This window comes from Ursus maritimus, unplaced genomic scaffold (assembly GCF_017311325.1).
Source record: "Ursus maritimus isolate PB19 unplaced genomic scaffold, ASM1731132v1 scaffold_20, whole genome shotgun sequence".
Taxonomy (NCBI): Eukaryota; Metazoa; Chordata; class Mammalia; order Carnivora; family Ursidae; genus Ursus; species Ursus maritimus.
Genome location: NW_024424453.1, coordinates 26,062,709 through 26,081,586, shown reverse-complemented (window position 1 = coordinate 26,081,586; position 18,878 = coordinate 26,062,709). Strand labels below are relative to the sequence as shown.

The window sequence follows — 18,878 nt, the reverse complement described above, 5'->3', positions numbered from 1 at the left end:
AATCTGACAGTGATCTTATGTCTATTGACTTTAATATAAAATGACACTTTAAGAAACATATACTTCATTTTATTGCATTTCACAAAAGCATTATGTTGTGACAGATTGGTAATTAAAAAACTAGTCTTTCCCACAAAGAGTTCAATAAACACTTATTTATTGTTTCCTCATTTATCGATCCAACATGTACTTCGCACTGTTCTACATACAAGAAGTACAAAAGTGAATGAAACAGAGTACCTACCCTCATGATTATTACATTCTAGTGTGGAGAAGACAATAAACAAATATAGAATATACAAATGAAAAAAAGTATGTCAGTTAATGAAAAAATCTATAAAGAAAAATACAGTATGATTTTTAAAAAGTATGATAAAAAAGCTAGAAAGTAAAAAGTAGTCAGACAGGAAGGCCTCTCTGCAGAGCTCACATATGAGCATTAAGTGAGGGAATGAGCATGTAATTGTATGACAAAACAGTGTTCCAGGGAGAGGGAGTAAAAAGTACAAAGGTTATGAGATAAATTGTTACGAGGAGGGCATTCATAAAAGAGCAAGGGATTTGCTGTGGCTGAAGCACAGAAGCAGCTAGAGGCAGGAAATAAGGGGTAAGGAAGAAATCAAGAGGCCAGGTTACAAGAGTTCTACTAGGATCTAGTTAGAACTCGGGAACGAAATCTAAATGAGGTTAAGACCCACTGAAAAATATGGTGTGAGTGGGAAATAGTCTGATTTAGATTTAAAACTGCTGTGTGAACAGATTACAGAAGAATAAAACTGGAAGAAAGGAAACCAAATAGAAGAACACTAGGAGCTGAAAATATTTTGCCAGAAGTTTGCAAAGATGATTCTCAAGTTGTTGGCTTTGAGCAGCTCAGGAAAGCAATGCTAGCTTAGATTAAAGTGGTCGCAATAGGTAGAGAGATTTTGAAGGTAGAGCTAAAAACACAAAAACAAAAACAAAATAAAACACATGATAGGTTATAATGTAGAAAGTAAGATAAAAAGAAAAGGCAAGGGTAATTAGGAAGCTTTGTGCTTATTAGATATCTAAGTGGAAATATCTAGTACTAGACATTTGGAAGCCATCATCAAAGACATTGTTATTTAGAGCCTTAAAACTAGACAGTACATCCATCCAATGAATAACAATTCAGCCATTAGAAAAAAATGAGGCATGATTTATGTGCCGAAAAGAAAAGCCCACCAAGATATTTGTTGATGAAAAAAAAAGATGCCTGTCAGTATGTATATTATGCTACCATTTATGCAAAAAGAAGGAATGTGCTATTTATTTTTATGTGCCAGTCACTCTTCTAAGCTCTTTACACGTACTTATTCATCATATACCTCACAACGCTATCAAAGTTAAGTATATTTTAATTATTCCTTTTGTACATTGAAGAAAACTGAGTTTCCGATCAGCTAAGAGATTTGCCAGTTACACAGCCAGTAACTGGCAGAGACAAAATTTGATTACAGGCAGTCGTGCTCCACAGTCCAAGTTCTTAAGCAGTACATCATACTATCTCTCATTGAGTATGTATGTGCTATTATATTCATAATCTTTAGATAAAAATATATGAGACTGGCAACTCTGGTTGCCTTCAAGGAAGAGAATTTGATGGCTAAGAGCCATGGGAACAAGAATGACATTTTACCATACAGTTTTTTATTTTGAATTTTAAATCATGTGACTATATTACCTCTTCCACTATCATTATTTTTTGACAGAAATAATAAAACTATGGGATTGGTTTTCACTTCATTCCCTAAGGAGTGAATAAAGACAAAAGATTAAAAGGTCTAAAAATTGAGTTGTGAGATAATACAATATTTACAGTTTAGCTTTCTAAGATCCACTATGACAGTGTGTATTCCAGAAAACAAGTGAAGATAGTGATTCAAGAAGAAGGAGCTACGTCTATCGAGAGAGAAAAGATAACATCTGGGAGCTTCCCAGTGATTTGGACGGTAAGAAGGTAATTGCTGACTGCAACAAGAGCAGAGACAGTGATGTGGCAAAAATAGAAAGCTGATTGGAGTGGGTTTAAAGAGAATAGGAGGAGAGTAAGTAAAGACAGTGAATAGAAATAGTTGAGATTTACCATAAAGAAAACATAGGAAATGTAACTAGAAGGCCATGAGGAAACAAGGGAGGATGTAATGGTCAGTCTTATGTGTCAATCTGGCTAGGCTTCAGTAACCAGTTATTTAATCAAACACTAATCCAGGTGTTACTGTGAAGGTATTTTGTAGATATGGTTAACATCTACAATCAGCTGGTTTTAAGTAGAGGAAATTACCCTCAGTAATGTGGTGGGTTTCATCTAGTCACTTAAACACCTTAAGAACAAAATACTGAGGTTTCCTGGAGAAGCAATTTCTGCCTCAGGACTGTACAACTCCAGCCTGTTTCTAGCCTGCTGGTCTACCCTACAGATTTCAAATTTGCCAGCTCCCACAAACGTGTGAGCCAACTCCTCAAAATAAAACTCCCTCTCCCCAAATAGATCTTGGTATATACATACATATTTCGGTATGTATGTGTGTTATCAGTAAGTAAGTAAGTATATCTCCTATTGGTTCTGTCTCTGGAGAGCCTTAACTAACAGAGAATGTTTCTAAAAGATGAGAGCTACCACAGCATATTAGTATAATGGTAAAATTATAAAAGTGGGGAAACTGAAGTCAGTAGAGAGAAAACAATTTGAAGAGCAAAGTTCTTGAAGTGGAGAACAGGGGTCAGATCTATAGCACAAAGGCAAGGATCAACCTTAGAGATAACTGTAATAAGAGAAAAAAGTAGAGTATAGGGGTGCAGCTGCACCTAGATAAGTAGGTTTAATCCTTGAAGAATTCTCTGTTGTCTCTACTAAGCAAGCAAAAATAATCTGCTAAGTGTGAAAAAAAAGAGAACAGGAGATGTTACAGTTTTGAGAAGGTATGAAATAATCTTGTAAGAAAGTAGGAATATCTATCTATGTAGTACTCTAATACGATTGCTGGACAACATTAAAGGTCCACCTGTGAGAAAAATCTAAAGCCCAGCCATTAGGATTATGTGTTTTTCTTCAATCACTTTCAGATGCTCTGGTGCAGGTATGGAGCAGTATGGAGGATAGGTTTTTCCAAGGAGGTATGATGGAGGGAGACAGAGGCAAGGATGTTAAGGCTATGAAGAAGGACATGATTATAATAAATCTGGATGAAAGGATCTAAGCTAGGAAAGTAGAGGAAGTGAAGATATGAAGGGTGTGAAGAACACTAAAAATATAGCATCAGAGGATTTAAAGTCCCAACAGAAGAAAAACAATACTGGAATTGGGAACATAAAAGAAAACCAATGAAACAAAAAGAAATGGTTATTGGCAAATGGGATGGTTGAAATTAAGATTGCAGACTCTTTTAATCAATATCCAACAATTTACATGCGTGTGTTCCTAAACATAGAAATGAAAACTAAAAAACTTCATTTATATTTAATGATACCTAGTATACTTTTGAAAACTATCACTGTACGCCACAGAAATGTTTGATAATGGGGCAAATTATATTTTTAAAAGAGGGATGATTTTATTCCTCCTTTAGTTTTAACAAACAAAAAGGCTTGTAACAAATATCTACTTTCTAAATGATCAAGGTTTTTAAATTTTTTTTAATTTAATTTTATTTTAAGTAAACTCTATGCCCAACATGGATGGGGTTTGAGCTCAAACTCCAAGATCAAGAGTCACATGCTCTACTAACTGAGCCAACCAGGTACCCAAAATGAAAGAGATTTAACTAATCCCTCTATCTCTTAAAAACCCAACCAAAATAACAAAGAGAAAACAAATTTCATCTTCAATAAATTGAGAAAAATACTTGTAAACCCAAACTACAATATATTAATCTATGTACATGGAAAGCAGAAGGATGAGGAAGAGCATACAAATCAAACCAAATGGTCAAAAAAGGAATTACAACTGTATGTATCAAAAAGAAAAATTAAAAAAACTATTTTGCTCTGCAGAACCCAGAAGCATTGAGGAATTACAGGTACAAGGCTCCACAGAAGATGGAGGAAAGTAAGGTCTGAAAAGAGTATTATTTCAAAGTTTGTATGATAAGTAGTTAAATCCCTAAGCCTCTATACCAACTTAGGCAGTCAAGCAATTTCTCCACCACACACCCATCTTGGAAGTCCAGAAAGTTCATTCCCTCAATAAAATGAGCAAGAGATTTGGAATCATCAAACACAGAAGAGGGACATATGTAAAGTGCAGAATGCCCTGGATGCTGTTTCATCCTGCCCAACTCCCAAATGGTAGAGAGCAACCAAACTTAAGTAGATTGAAGATCCTTCTGCAAAGAAGCTTAACTTCCCCAGGGAAAATAATTATCAATACCGACAGTTTAGGGTCTATGATGAAAACGCTAGCTGACCACAAGACTGTTCTACAGTGATGCTCACGAAAGAAGACAGAGCCACTGTCTCATCCTGTCAAACACAACACATTCTCTCCTCTCTCTCTTTCTCTCTCACACACACACCCTCCCTCTCTAGTAATTGCCTTTTTAGTGTCTCACTCTTAGCAAGAGTAAAGAACCAAGAAACAGATATTTGATGAAAGTTTCCAACATGAAAGAGAGGGATAAGAGCAGAGAATCAGAAGAAAAGAGTAGGGAGCTGAAAAAAAACTTCAAAGTAATAATTAACATTAACAAAGAGATAAGAGAAGACATTAAATCCATGAAACAATGTTTAAAAAAAAAAGACTCGGAAAATGAGAAACCTCTAGAGATTAACATCCAAGCAAATATTCAACAAAGAGCGCCAAGCATAATGAATAGGAAAAAATATATACATGTTAGGGTATATCGCCATGATATTTCAGAACACCAAGAATAAAGAGAAAAATTTAAAAGCTTCCAGAGACAAGAAACAGGATTAGAATCCGAAGTTGAAACAGCACTGGACCTCTCAACAGAAACACTGGAAGCTAGAGGAAAAACTTTGAAGAAAATTAAGCATGAGGATCTAATATACTTTTCAGGCATGTAAAGTCTCAAATACATACTTCCTCAAAACGCTTTCTCAAAGAATAAGCTAACCAAAAAGGAGAGAATAAATTAAGAAAGAAAGTAAAAGATGATAAGGACTCCAAAAAAAGACAAAGGATCTAAACAATGGTAGAAAAGTTAAATAATTTAAAGGACATCTAGATTGTAGAAAATGAACCTGCCGTATCAGACATGATTATAAATAATGAAAAGCACAGAAAATGCACACTACAAAATTGATCCTATTATTTATTTTAAAATAAAACAAAAAATCCTCATAAATATGCATATGAGAAAAGAAAGGAAATACCAACATGTTCTGGGCACAATGATGAGGTGGTATAATTATGGCTAATTTTTATTTTTGTACTTTTCTCCTTTTCTGAATACTCTATAGTCAGTATAGTAATCTTAGATGCACAGAAAATGTTTAAATGTACGATATGGAAATGTTTATGAAAAATACACAAAAAATTTTCTCAACTTCTCTGCCCTCTTCAGAACTAAGCCAAGTAAGCTTTGTCATTCTATTGTAGTTATAATATCAGACAATTACTGAGTGACTTGTAAATGCTAAACATTTAACACGAATTCATTTAAGCCTTACATTCCTATGAGATGGGATTATTAGCATTAATAGTACACAGATGAGAAAAATGAGGCACAGAAGTTATTTGTCTAATGTCACCAAGCTAATGAATAAAAGATATGCAAGTTTGTAAAATGATTTTAAAATCATGGTTTCTTTATAAAAACTGGCCCCCAAAAGAAAGCTAATTTTCATACTTGATAAAGAAAGAGATAAATCTAAGAAAATGAAGGTTCTTTAACTAGAAAACTTAACACACTTCCATAGATACCTACATTTAACATTGGAAATAAATATTTACCAATTTACATAATTGCATTTTTTTAAGTTTACTGTATTTTATGGGTAAATTTATAGATATAATGGCATTCATGAATTTGGTTAATTATTGTGCATTAATCCCATGAGAACCCTAAAGTCTACTCTATACAAATCCTGAAAAGTGTTAAGAGGAGAGGTAAGAAAAAAAAAAAGTGATAAAGAGAAAAAAAAAAAGCAACAGTAATAGTATAAAGCAATGAGAAAGTAAGACTTCAGAAGAATAAAAAAAATGAAACAAGAAAAAATATGAAGAAGAGATTATTTACACTCAATACTCTACTTTTTGATGATGTCAGATTTACCTAAATTTTTCAAGTCCCACAGAAACCAAAAATATTCTGTCTAGTCAAGAGCTTTAAAATACTTAATTGAATTTAATAAATAGAATTTGGGACCTAAGAGCTAAAAAATAAGCAAAATGAAAACGCATGCTTCTAGTTTTCCTAAGTTTTTGAAAGATCTAATTTCTTTACTTCCCAACTTGCAATGTCTTTTATTACTAAAATGGAGTAGGTGTTCAATATATTCTGAGTAAAAACATGAATGAAGTGAAACACTGCCAACACTATTAGCTCTTCTTGTCATTACAGAATAATAGGAGCAGCTTACTAAATGTCAGGCACTAGTCCATGCTCTCCTAATCTCTCTTAATGAGGTAGCTATCATGATCTTCCTCACTTTGCATGTAAGAAAATGAGGCCAGGTAAATTAAGGATTTGTCCAAGTTATCCAACTAGTAAAAGGCAGTGAGGGATATGAATCTGGACAGTCTGGCACAGCACCCATTTTTTTGAACCACTATATTTTATGGTTTCAGCAACTGAAAGCCAAAGGAAAGATGCCAATTTACTGAGGCAAAATTATCTTCAGTCTATGACTGGAGAACAAAGCAATTTCATATACAGTATCTTTCCTCACACTAAAAAAGTCCAGAGATTCTGACTGGGTTAGAAATGTTAATCAACAATGAATCATATCTCAATATAAAACCAACCATAAACAAACATAATAATGTTCAACAACAAGGTATAAAGAAATGTTTACTCCCTCAAGGGTCTGAGAGTGACCTATTATTAACTACTGATGAAGACTGGCCTCCCAGCATACTGAGGCCACTGTAAAGTCATATGATGATCTTAACCACACTTTCTAATTTTCCCAGAATTCACTTTAGAAAAAATTAGAATCAATCACCATGCTACTAGTAATACAAATTTTATATTCTTAATCCTCCTTTGTTCAAATTAGCATTTTCACCTTAGTAGTGAGTGGTAGTCAATATTAATTTATCTGTAACACCACAGAAAATTACACAGGTGAGAAAACAGCAAAAAATAAAAAAGTTAAATCAACATTACTTATCCTGCAAATTGCCACCTAACAAAAATTTAAAATCAACACTCTATAAAGTATTGGCATACATTTTTAAAGCAAATGTCTAAAAAGAATTTAACTATAGATCTAAAAAATAGACTCTTTGAGAGTAGAATTATCTTCATAATACCAAACAACAAAATCGTAAAACAAAGGGAATCCTATCTAATTTTGACCTTGGGAGAAAAAAGAGACTTTCCTCATGAAAATTTCATCAAAGTGGGGAGTAAATGAATATGCTCAGTCTCAGATTCTAAATCCACCAAAATAATAACAAAATGTTACTTATATAAATTATAACCACAGTATGTCCAACTGAGGTAGCTATTTAGAATACAAATAAGGGCACTTAATTCTAAAGATTGATAGTTAATGAAAATTGTACTGCAATGTGAAACGCTAAGTCAAACAAATGGGAGAGTATGTTTTAAAATTCCAATTAAGGGAACAGAAAAAAAATAAGGAAAATATAGAATTTAATAGCTAACAGTCTGTTTCAATTTAATGACAAAAGAATTCCAAAAAAGGGGGAAACACAGTTTACCTCCAAACGAAAAATGAGAGTACTGTTAACTGTAGAATAAACAGACCTAAAGAACTACCAAATGATGAAAATTTTTAATAAAAATATGATAGAAGTACACAATTAAATGCAATGCATAAACACTGACAATAGGGACACATTATATAACTGAATAAGAAAATGAGTTATTTGGAAAACCAATTAAAAGTACCACTGATAAGACCACTCTGATGACTTATGAAGCTCTGGAACTCATCACGTCTGTACCCTACAGAACAACTAACCTGATTGTCTCTCTTCTCAGCTAAGATATAAGCAATATGAAGGAGCATTTTATTCCAAAGCCGATAATCATATCTGGCCATAACTGCCTTGTAACTGTCCATGCACATAGTCTTTGAAGCAGAGGATTAAATGTTCCTGCCCATTTTATCTAGTCCCCAAGACTCGTCCTGCAAAGTGAATAAAAATGATTATCTTTTAATCTATCCCTTGCATACATACCATAAAAAAAAAAAAGAGGAGGGCAAAGATAAGGAAAAAAAATCCTTAAAAATATGGATAATTATTATCCCAGAATCTGGACTTAAGTTCTCAAGCAAGATCTCTGCGCTTTGTTGAAGGGTAGGTGACTGAGAAGTCCCACATTTTATGAAACTGAGCCTTGGAAGATATGATCATGAATACAGACATATAGCAATTACAGTAATATTGTGAAGTAAATTTGAAAATGACGTGAAAAATAAGTCTCCACTTTAAAAAAATCAGAATAAACATCATGTTGATTTCCTTCCATTTTCCTTGATATCTGATTTTTAAAAATAATTTCAAATTCAAATAGGCTAGATAATGATATACAAAGAGCACAGGCAAAAACAAAATGGCATTATCAAGCAGTTTAAAAAGCTATCATGATCACAGGTAAATTGTGGGAAAAGAAAGGCAGAAAGGCACCGGAAGGAGGAGGAAGCTACTCAACTCAAAAGGAATAGAAGGAAAGCTATAATTAAAATATATTTAAGTATATGTAAAATTAGCATATACAGATTGCCAGAAAGATAAATATAGGGACAACAATACAATAATAAAAGTCACTGAAAATGGGCCAATGGAAAGGAGAGGTGAAATGAAGTCAGTAAAATACACTATAAGGTCAGTAAAATACAGTAATACTTCATTTACATGGTAGTGGAGCACAAATGCAAATGAAAGTGGATTTTTCAGGAAACGGACACATTTTAAAAGTAAAACTATTCTGCTTATTTCTACATTATTCTTTCTCTTGTGTTCTTAAACAGAGTACGTGGCATATGTTTAATCTTTTATAAAGAATGCACACAAATTTCTGGATTAAAGAGAAGTACCCTGAAAAAAAAAATACCCTGCCCTAACAGAGAAGCCCCAGATTGTTCTCTCTCGCGCGATATTTGTTTAAGCAAAATTTTTTGTCTTCTTTTTGGTATGAACTGTTATTTCATAATTCTATCAGCAGAAGAGCATTTTACATCTGGCTGTTCACTTGTTCTCTTTCTCTTGTTCACTTGTTTCTCTTTCTCTCCTGGTCTTACGAAACGAAAATTAACTTATTCTGAGAGCAAGTTGGCTATTCAGAAGCAATATCTATCTTATGTTTTAAGGTCTGTTTATTTCAAAATGCTGCATTTACTATGCATCTGACAACCAGCTAAATGGGCATTACTGTACATGAGGAAAGTAAGATGAAAACAAAATGGAATATATAAAGAAAAAGAAAAAAGCAAACTAAGATGAAGATACTAAAAGTCATGAAATTAGAAAGAAAAAAAATGTGTAATCAGATAATTTAAAAATAACAAATAGTGTATTTGCAATATCTTTTAAAAGATCTCTTCTTCTTCCCAATGAGGAAGAAGATACTCTCAAAACAGAATTTAAACTGTTTGGTGTTGGTTCTGTACAGAAACTTTTTCAACGATAAACTGTATTTTTATTTTACCTTTTTAGAAAGATAAAATTGGGTAGACCTTTCTCTTTTCCTAATAATAAGGAAACTGTTACTCTTGAAAATAAACTGTGTTTCATGTTTGTTTCATAAAGACATGTAACTAAGAAAATAATGGACACTAATATAGATCAACTACATTAAAAAGGGGGGGGGGAAGGAAATGAAAAAAGAGGAGTGGAAAAAAACATGCATGACCCTAAGTAATATTATCATATCGGCCTTAGGCAACAGATTAAGCCAGAAAATGACAAGATTTTAAACCACGTGTTTGCAATGTGTATTCCCCAAAGTATCAGCATCAGCATAATCTAAACTCTGGAGGTATGGCTATGCAATCTGTTTCAATAAGCCCTGTAGATGATTCTGATGCATGCAAAAGTTTGAGAACCAGTGACTTAAATATATTCGATAAATGAGAAATTGAATTTAAATGCAAGATGAAATTAAATTAATGATATTAAATCTGGTGTTTGTCACTGTAATGTGTAAGATGAATACAGACAAAGTTACTGCTACTAAAAACGATGTAATCTGGAGTATTTACACTCATGTGCATGTACACACACGTGTGCATGCTATACATCATAGATGAAAAAGAAAAGTCATTTTAGGTAAGCACAGTTAAAGTAGTTGAGGGAAAATAGAACAATTGCGAAATTAATGAAATTGCCTTATTATGGGGAAACAAGAAAAAAATAAATACCCTTGGCTGAGAAGTTCTCTAGATAATTTTAAAATGAAAGAGTGAAAACTAATCCATCAATTCTTCAGATTAGCTAGCCTCCCTAAATGACCTGATTTCAGAGATATTACATCTGGGTATACTCAGGTTATTATAGCAGTAGGAAGAGGAAGAATGCTGGCTATGTAGCAACTGCCATTTGGTAGAACTGTTTCAAATATATAAACAAATATTTACATACATTACATTACATTATTACATTTTTATTACATTACATTATATTATATTATTATATGTATATTATATTATATATAATACATTATATTGTTATATGTATACATCATATTATATATTATATATATATATGTCATATGTATACATTATATATTATATGTATACATTACATTATATATATGTATTATTACATTACATTATAATATTGAGCAATAAAGCAATGTAATTAAGTTTAAAAAATACTATGAATTGGGAATTTCAACTACTGATTTTGGGGTTTAACCAAAAAATATGGCCTAGATAGGGACTCCTAAAATTTCTTGAATTATAATATAATCATGTGTTGAAATAATTAAACGTCGAAAGAGAGATTTGCTGAAATTTGCCAGAAATTTTCAATTTTCATTCTCAAGGCAATTAAATGCCAGTTATCAAAATAGGCATACATCTTACCTAAACAGATAACACAAGCCATTCAGATGAATTCGGGGAGGGGGAGGGATGGTATTTTTCAGGAGCACAGTAATTATTACTTAATCTAAATACATTTAAACACCAATAGAACATATTTAACAAAACTAAATGAAAAAGAAATAAAATGTTGGTTACTTACCAGCAAGGGTACTTGTATGCCTAAAAGCTCTGACCTGGGAGTCTGACAAACCAGTCAAAAGGGAGATTACTGTGTCCATCATATACTCATCATAAATTATGCTATACTGACACTGTCGAATCAGGACTCCAATAAATTCACAAAAGTTTGAACGAAATTTTTTCCATTGAGGTCCAGGCATGGTAAGGGGATAATCACCACTGTCCTAAAAGGAATAAAAAGAACATAATAAATTTGACATATGATATCAATTTGATCAAAGTTTTCTTTCCAACCTATAAAGGAACATTTTCTTCTCAAAAGTAGATGTGGACAGATACTGAAGGTGACTTACACAGGTCCGCTGATAGCTTTATATTTATTTGATCTTCCACAACTAAATAATTCATGAAGTGCTCAAAACTGTTATTTAGAACAAGTATTTAATTCATTATTCTAAGCCAACATTAAAAAAAATAGTTCCCATGTTGTTACACTGGGGTCCTAATTGAGATAATTTGAAGTAAAAACACCAACAAAAAATTACAGAAGTTTTGACTAGAAAGGATATTTGTGATTGAATTCAGATCAAACTAATCAGGATTTCTGTATCACACAACATATTTCAATTCTTTAAAATATAATTTTTAAGAATTGAGAATTTCAAAAGTATTTCATTAAGAAGTCCAAAACTAATTTTTTCGCATCTCAAACTACAATCCTATTTCTTCCAATTTTACCATAAATGTTCTATTAACTCTATTTTATAGAGCAGATTTATTAACTTTTCAAAGAAAAGAAATCTAATATGGGCTCTTGGTATTACCAGATTGGATGGGGTAATGGGATGATGCGCAATAAGGAGGGCACCTGATATAATGAGCACTGGGAGCTATACACAACAGATGAAACACTAAATTCTACTCCCAAATTAATAATACATTATATGTTAACTAATTTGTATTAAAATAAGACAAAACAAACAGACAACTTGAAAATGACACTGAACCCGATCAGTTAGAGGTTTCCTACTCTAGCCTAAAACATTTTGGTAGAGAAACATAAATTCATAAGGCAGAGAGTGAGAAATTCTGTGAACATGGTATCTGAATATTCTCAATTTATGGCTCTTTGTTTTTTCTAGACCAAACTGCTGCTAGGAAATTAGTTATGAGGGAAGGCTTGGGCTGTGTTGGTATCTCAGGAAAGAGAACTGGTGTAATACTTAGATTAGGAGGAAATTCCAAGAGCAAGGAATGGAAAGCAGAGAAAGGTAAGAGCTCTTAGCACTTGGTCAAATACCCCAAAAGGAAGTAAAATGTTGGTGCTTTATGAGTGTTAGGGGGTTTACTAAGCCTCAAAAAGGAAGTGAAGGAGTTGGCTGAGTCTTCCTAGTCCTTGAGATTGGGAGTGTCAGGGGTAGACGGGAGAGGGTAAAAGAGTGGAAAGGTGAGATGCTTCTTCTCAAAGGTATCTCAACAGGCTGTTGCTGCTTCTATATCATAAAAGCTCATTACAGTAGAGCTTCTCTTGCTTTATACCAACTGTGAGATTCAGCCACTTAGTGCTCCACAACAACCAAATATAATTTATCTAAATAACCCATCTAAACAAGCCAACAGCAAGCAAGAGGAAAGGCAGAAAAATAAGCACTTAGAAGTAAATAATAAAAAGCTAAGTATACTTCAGAAAATTCAAATGTAGCACAAAACAAATCAAAATGTAAAAAAAAAAAACCTCTAAGGAACTGAAATATTTTATTTGCCAATTTGTTTTTTGAGGTATAATTCACATATAGCATTGTATTAATTTCAGGTATACAACATAATGATTCAGTATTTGTATATCCTGTGAAATGATCACCGCAATAAATCTTATTAACATCTGTCAGCATACAGCTATAGAAAATCTTTTTCTTGTGATGAAAAAAAATTTTTTTTAAAGATTTTATTTATTTGACAGAGAGAGACACAGCGAGAGAGTGAACACAAGCAGGGGGAGTGGGAGAGAGAGAAGCAGGCTTCCCGCTGAGCAGGGAGCCTGATGCTGATGCAGGGCTCAAGCCAAGGACCCTGGAATCATGACCTGAGCCGAAGGCAGACGCTTAACAACTGAGCCACCCAGGCGCCCCTGTGATGAAAACTTTTAAGGGCTACTCTCTTAGCAACTTTCAAATATGCAAAACAGTATTATTAACTATAGTCATCATGCTGTATATTAAATCCCTATGACTTACATATTTTATAACTGAAAGTTTGTACCTTTTGACCCATTTGCCTGCCCCCAAACCTCCTATCACTGGCAATCACTAATCCGTTCTATGAGCTCGGGGGGGGGGGGTTCTGCTTTATTTTTGTTGTTTCTTTTTATTCCCCATATAAGTGACAGCATATGGTATTTGTCCTTTTCTGTCTTATTTCACTTTGCATAATACCATCAAGGTCTATCCATGTTGTCACAATGGCAAGATTTCCTTTCTTTTTTTAATGGCTGAATAATATTCTACTGCGTGTAATTATATATATATATATTATGGTTTTTTTCTGTTGTATCATATACATATGCCACATTTTCTTTATCCACTCATCCACTGATAGACATTTAAGTTGCTTCTACATCTTGGGTAATGTGCAATGAACATGGAACTGCATACATCTACTATTTTCTTTCATAATTAAACAATTCCGTTTATGAACTGATGGAAAGAACAGTCCCACTAACGAGAGGAGATACCTTAGTAGCCTGGAAAATAATGTGTAAGAAGTATCTGGGAAAAAAAACGTGTAATTTGCTAGATGGGGCTTCTGGAAAAGCCTTTTAAAATGGCCAGACTAGGCAAGTATGACCTCTTTAGTCCTTTGTCCCTTCCTCTCTCAGTGATCTAGAACTCATGTGTAATGCTCGATGTTCAACAGTGATTTTGCAACTACAAAAGAAGTATGCAGATAAAAATGATAGAAAGATGAAAAAAGTCTAGGTCTTTATTCTGCTGAGATGTAGTACCAACCATGTTCCGTCTATTCCCAAATTTATTTTGCATAAGACAAATTTACTCCTGTGAATTCAAGCCATTTTTGGTCAGATTTTCTGCTACTCACAATTTCAGTCCTACTGTTACAGTAGAATTACCAGCAGTGGGGAAAAATGAATTATTTAGTGAATGGTTTTGGTATAATTGGCGGTTCGTTAGAAAGAAAATTAGATTGCACCTTACCCCAAAATTAATTTCTAATGAATCAAAACACTTTTTTAAAACATTCAGGAAAAAAGAAATAGAAGAAAACATGGGAAAATAGTCTCAGGGTGTGGAAGTCTTTTATTAAATACAATACAAAAACCAGAAGTCATAGAAGACCAACAGATTTACCCACATAAAAGCAATTCTTGTATTTTAAAAAAAAAACATTAAAAGCAATTCAAAAGCATAACAATAGGGTCTGGTTTCCATTTAGAATGTAGAAGGCTACCAACAATGAGAAAAAGCTGAATGAATGAATGAATGAATGAATGAATGAATGAATGAATGAATGAAAAAAGATAAACTTTTCTTGAGCTCATCTTGAGCTGAATTAGCTATATCATTCCAAAGAGTAAGCCCCTCCAAGAAGAGATGAAACAAATAAGCTCTATCATCTGTGGCAGAGCCTAAAAGGAAAAGGTGGTCTCCACAAAAGTGGGTAAGAAATGAACCTAAAATTTTAATGAACTGTCAAAGATGAAGTGTGGGCTAGTTTGGTAGAACAAGAACTTTGCACTCACTCAAAAGCTCTTTTCCACAGGTCTCAACTGGGTATTTTAAGCAAATTCTGAGATAGAGCAGAACACAGAACACCTCTCTTGGTGGTGCAGACCTGCAGGCGATGATCTTCAATTGCTGGGGAAAAGGTAAGAAGCCCATTTCATTTCTCCAGACTTTTGTCCCCTGCAAATTAAAAGACTTAATCTGATGGAGGTAGGTCAGCAAACGAAGTCACCACCACGGCACAGGCAAAGACCCACTGCAGCCAGGAGAGGGAATAAATCCTCCACCTGGGGGAGAGAATAAGACAAAACACTGTCCTGGATCCTGAATACTAATACCAGTATCAAACAGAGATCTGCTAGCATTGGAAGAGAGACAGAAAACTTGATCTGAGGCCAGCCAGACATAATGGCCAGGAAAGCTAAGAAGGTCCCTCAGTGGCTCCAGGCACAAAAGGCATGCTTAAGGCTTAGCACTAGGACAATAAGGAATCCCCATACCCTCATTATAGTACCAGGCAATAAGCAACACCAGTCTACCACTAGAAGGAGGGACAGGAGTACGGGGTAGGAGTGCTCTGTGTCATAGGAGAACAGGAAGAGCTGAAAGCTCAGGGTACAGCATGAACACTGAGAAAACCCCTCTGGGTATCCTATGTATAAGGCAACAGCAGCCCACCACTAGAGAAATCTGAAGACTAGTTCACTAAAGAAAACGATATCAGCAACAGAACACAAAACTAACTCAATTCCTAACTAAACTGACAATGTATACCATTTTATCCTTTTCAATTTTTGTACCACGTGCAAATATTATGATTAAAAGGAAAAACCCATCTGGGGGTGCCTGGGTGGCTCAGTCAGGTTGAGCATCCAACTCTTGATTTTGGCTCACATCATGATCTCAGCCCTGCCTTGGGCTCCGCAATCAGTGGAGAGTCTCCTTGCCCTCTGCCCTTCCCCTCCTCCTCATACTCTCTCTAAAATAACCTTTTTTAAAAAGGGAAAAAACTCTTTTAAAAAAGAAAAACTTCCTGTATCTACCTCAAAAGGCAGTTTCTTGCTTTACACTAATACTAGTTATAAATTTCTCCTTGTTAGACACATTTATACATGTCATGTAAAAAGAACTGTCTAGGGCGCCTGGGTGGCACAGCGGTTAAGCGTCTGTCTCTTCTCTATCAAATAAATAAATAAATAAATAAATAAATAAATAAATAAATAAATATTTAGGGGGGAAAAAAAAAAGAACTGTCTAGTGGGGTGCCTGGGTGGCATAGTCAGTTAAGCAGCCAACTCTTCATTTCAGCTCAGATCTGATATCAGGGTTATGGGGCTCTGTGTTAAGCACTGAGTCTGCTTCAGATTCTCTCCCCCTCTGCCCCTCCTGCTTGTGCACGTGTGCACTCTCTCTCAAATAAATAAATCTTAAAAAAAAAAAAAAAAGATCTGTCCAGTTAATGAAGGTAGTGGGATACTGAAAACTAACTTCCTTCACAAAGCAGTAATTTTTTTTAGGAGAGCTAAGAAAATAAAATGAAAAAAAAAAAAAAGATAATAATCAAGTAGCCTAAATAGCTTATCCACAACTAATATTTACATTCTTTGAGTGCAGTCTTACTATGATGCTTTACACAAGGAATCTATTGAATAAACGAATGCAAAGGTAAACCATATCCAATAAACAGGTATAGAAAGGCAGAAAGCAGCTCAGGTGGGAAGAATATCAGGCAGCAATCTGCTAGGTTAATACAGAGCAGACCAAAAAGATCCAGGAAGAAAGCAACTTCTACAAATACATTCAGATGAATACAAGGGGAGAAATTTTCATGGACAAGATATAACTAGCATTTATATGGTATATACTCTTCAAATCCATAATTTTTTATTATCTATCTACTGTGGTGACTACTAGTATGTATAAAGATGAGAGAAATAAGATCTTAAGAACTAGTTCTAGATCACAGAGGTACAGGGTTCTGGTTCTGGGATTGTAAATTCCATGTATTCTTAACTCTATAATGGAGCATCACCTGATTTACTACAGGAACCTTGGAGAATAGAAGGAGTGTTCAGTGATTGTTCTTCCAAGGAAGAACTTTGGAGTTCTGTTCCCAAATGCATTAACAAGCAACGAATGGAAAAGTTTATTTTAGAAGTTTTGGGAACATTGATGGAGAAATAAAAGGAAAAGAGTACCAAGGGTCAGAGATAAGAGGCAGCAACAAAAACTACAAAATTTAGAGCCTCTGAGATGAGAACAACAATCTTACGACAGGTCCACTGCAAAGTAGAGCTCATGCAGGTGACAGAAGTGGAAAGCTAACTGCCTAATTTCTAAGCATCTGATATTTGGGAAACCAATGTGGTCACAAACTATAAATATCAAAAGAGATAAAACACTCTTTAAGAGTAAATCTAAGAGAATTGTTTAACTCTACTGATGGACAATGTCACAAAAAAATATCACCTATTTTTGGTGACATTAGGCTTTTGGTTACCTAATTTCAACAGACTCACCCAAGGATATATACTACTATTGCTTAAAACAGAGATTTGTAAAACACTTATTTGGAGAAAGTATCCATCCAGCCAACCATTCATCTATTCATGTACTTATTGAGCAATAAATATGCTCCCTGCACTAGTTCTTGGCATACGAAGATGAGCACACTAAGGATCTTCTTCTAAGAACTTCTGCTTTATTTTTTCCAGGCTTACTGAGATTTAATTGATACATAATACTATGTAAGTTTAAGGTATAAAAGAAGTTGATTTAATACACTTATATACTGCAAAACGACTAACACCAGAGCATAGCTTAATACATCCCATCACATTATATTACCCATTTCTAATTTTTTGGTAAGAACATTGAAGATCTACTCTCTTAACAACTTCCATGTATGTAACACAGTACTATTAACTATAATCACCATTCTGTACATTAGATCCTCAGAACTTATTCATCTTATAATTGGAAGTTTATACTCTTCAGCCAACTTCTTCTGTTTCCCCATCCTCCAAAGAACTTCTAGTTGAAAAGAAGGACACATAAAAAATAAATAAGTGAATTAAGTACAATGATAGGAATGTTATGAGGATACACAGTACTGCTTAGGAAGGAATGTCAATTTTCTACAGACACAACCGGGCAGGGGAAACAGGGTCAACAGCATTCTAAGCAATAAGATAAGCAAATTCCTATAAAACAAAGATATAAGAAGAATATAAAATTGCTTTAAGTTTGGCAACCTAAGCCAGATTTTGTGGTGGTAGCCAAGAGAAAAGATGGGGCCAGCTCATAGGGAACCTTCTATTTATATAAAGCCTCATTAAAATAAAGCCAAGTTTTATTCTGGAGGCAATGGGTGGCCACTGAAAAATTCTGAGCAAGTAAGGATCATGAACAGATGTGAGCTTTAAAAAATATTTCTGGTTCCACCATGGAGAATAATCAGAGGTAAAGGTGAAGGAAATGGAGCAAGGAGACTTATCACTGCAAATAGATCCAAAAATGAAGGAGGGGTGTAGAGAGGGCCTAACTAAGATAGTAATGATGATGACAGACAAAATAGGAGATGTATGTCATGTATACTCAAACACTGAAAAAATAACATCTACTTGACTACTGGACAAAAATGTCTTGTTTCTAGTTTGATTTACTGGTGGGTTTATTCAAAATAGGAAACAAAAAAAGAACTATTTGCCCCTTACTCTTTTGAGGCATAACTCTTTTGTTTAAGGATGCTCAATTACTATGTCCCATAAGAGACCAGCACCCTTTAACTCA

General features: G+C 34.1%; 1 protein-coding gene across 2 annotated transcripts in view; it reads right to left on the bottom strand.

The window, feature by feature from the left end:
* STAG1 (stromal antigen 1) overlaps window positions 1–18,878 on the bottom strand; it is a 467,337-nt gene that overhangs the window by 165,653 nt on the left and 282,806 nt on the right. For both annotated transcript variants that reach the window (XM_040636781.1, XM_040636782.1), the window contains one exon: window positions 11,366–11,570. In XM_040636781.1, the coding sequence (XP_040492715.1) occupies window positions 11,366–11,570 (205 nt within the window). The remainder of the gene's footprint in view (window positions 1–11,365; window positions 11,571–18,878) is intronic.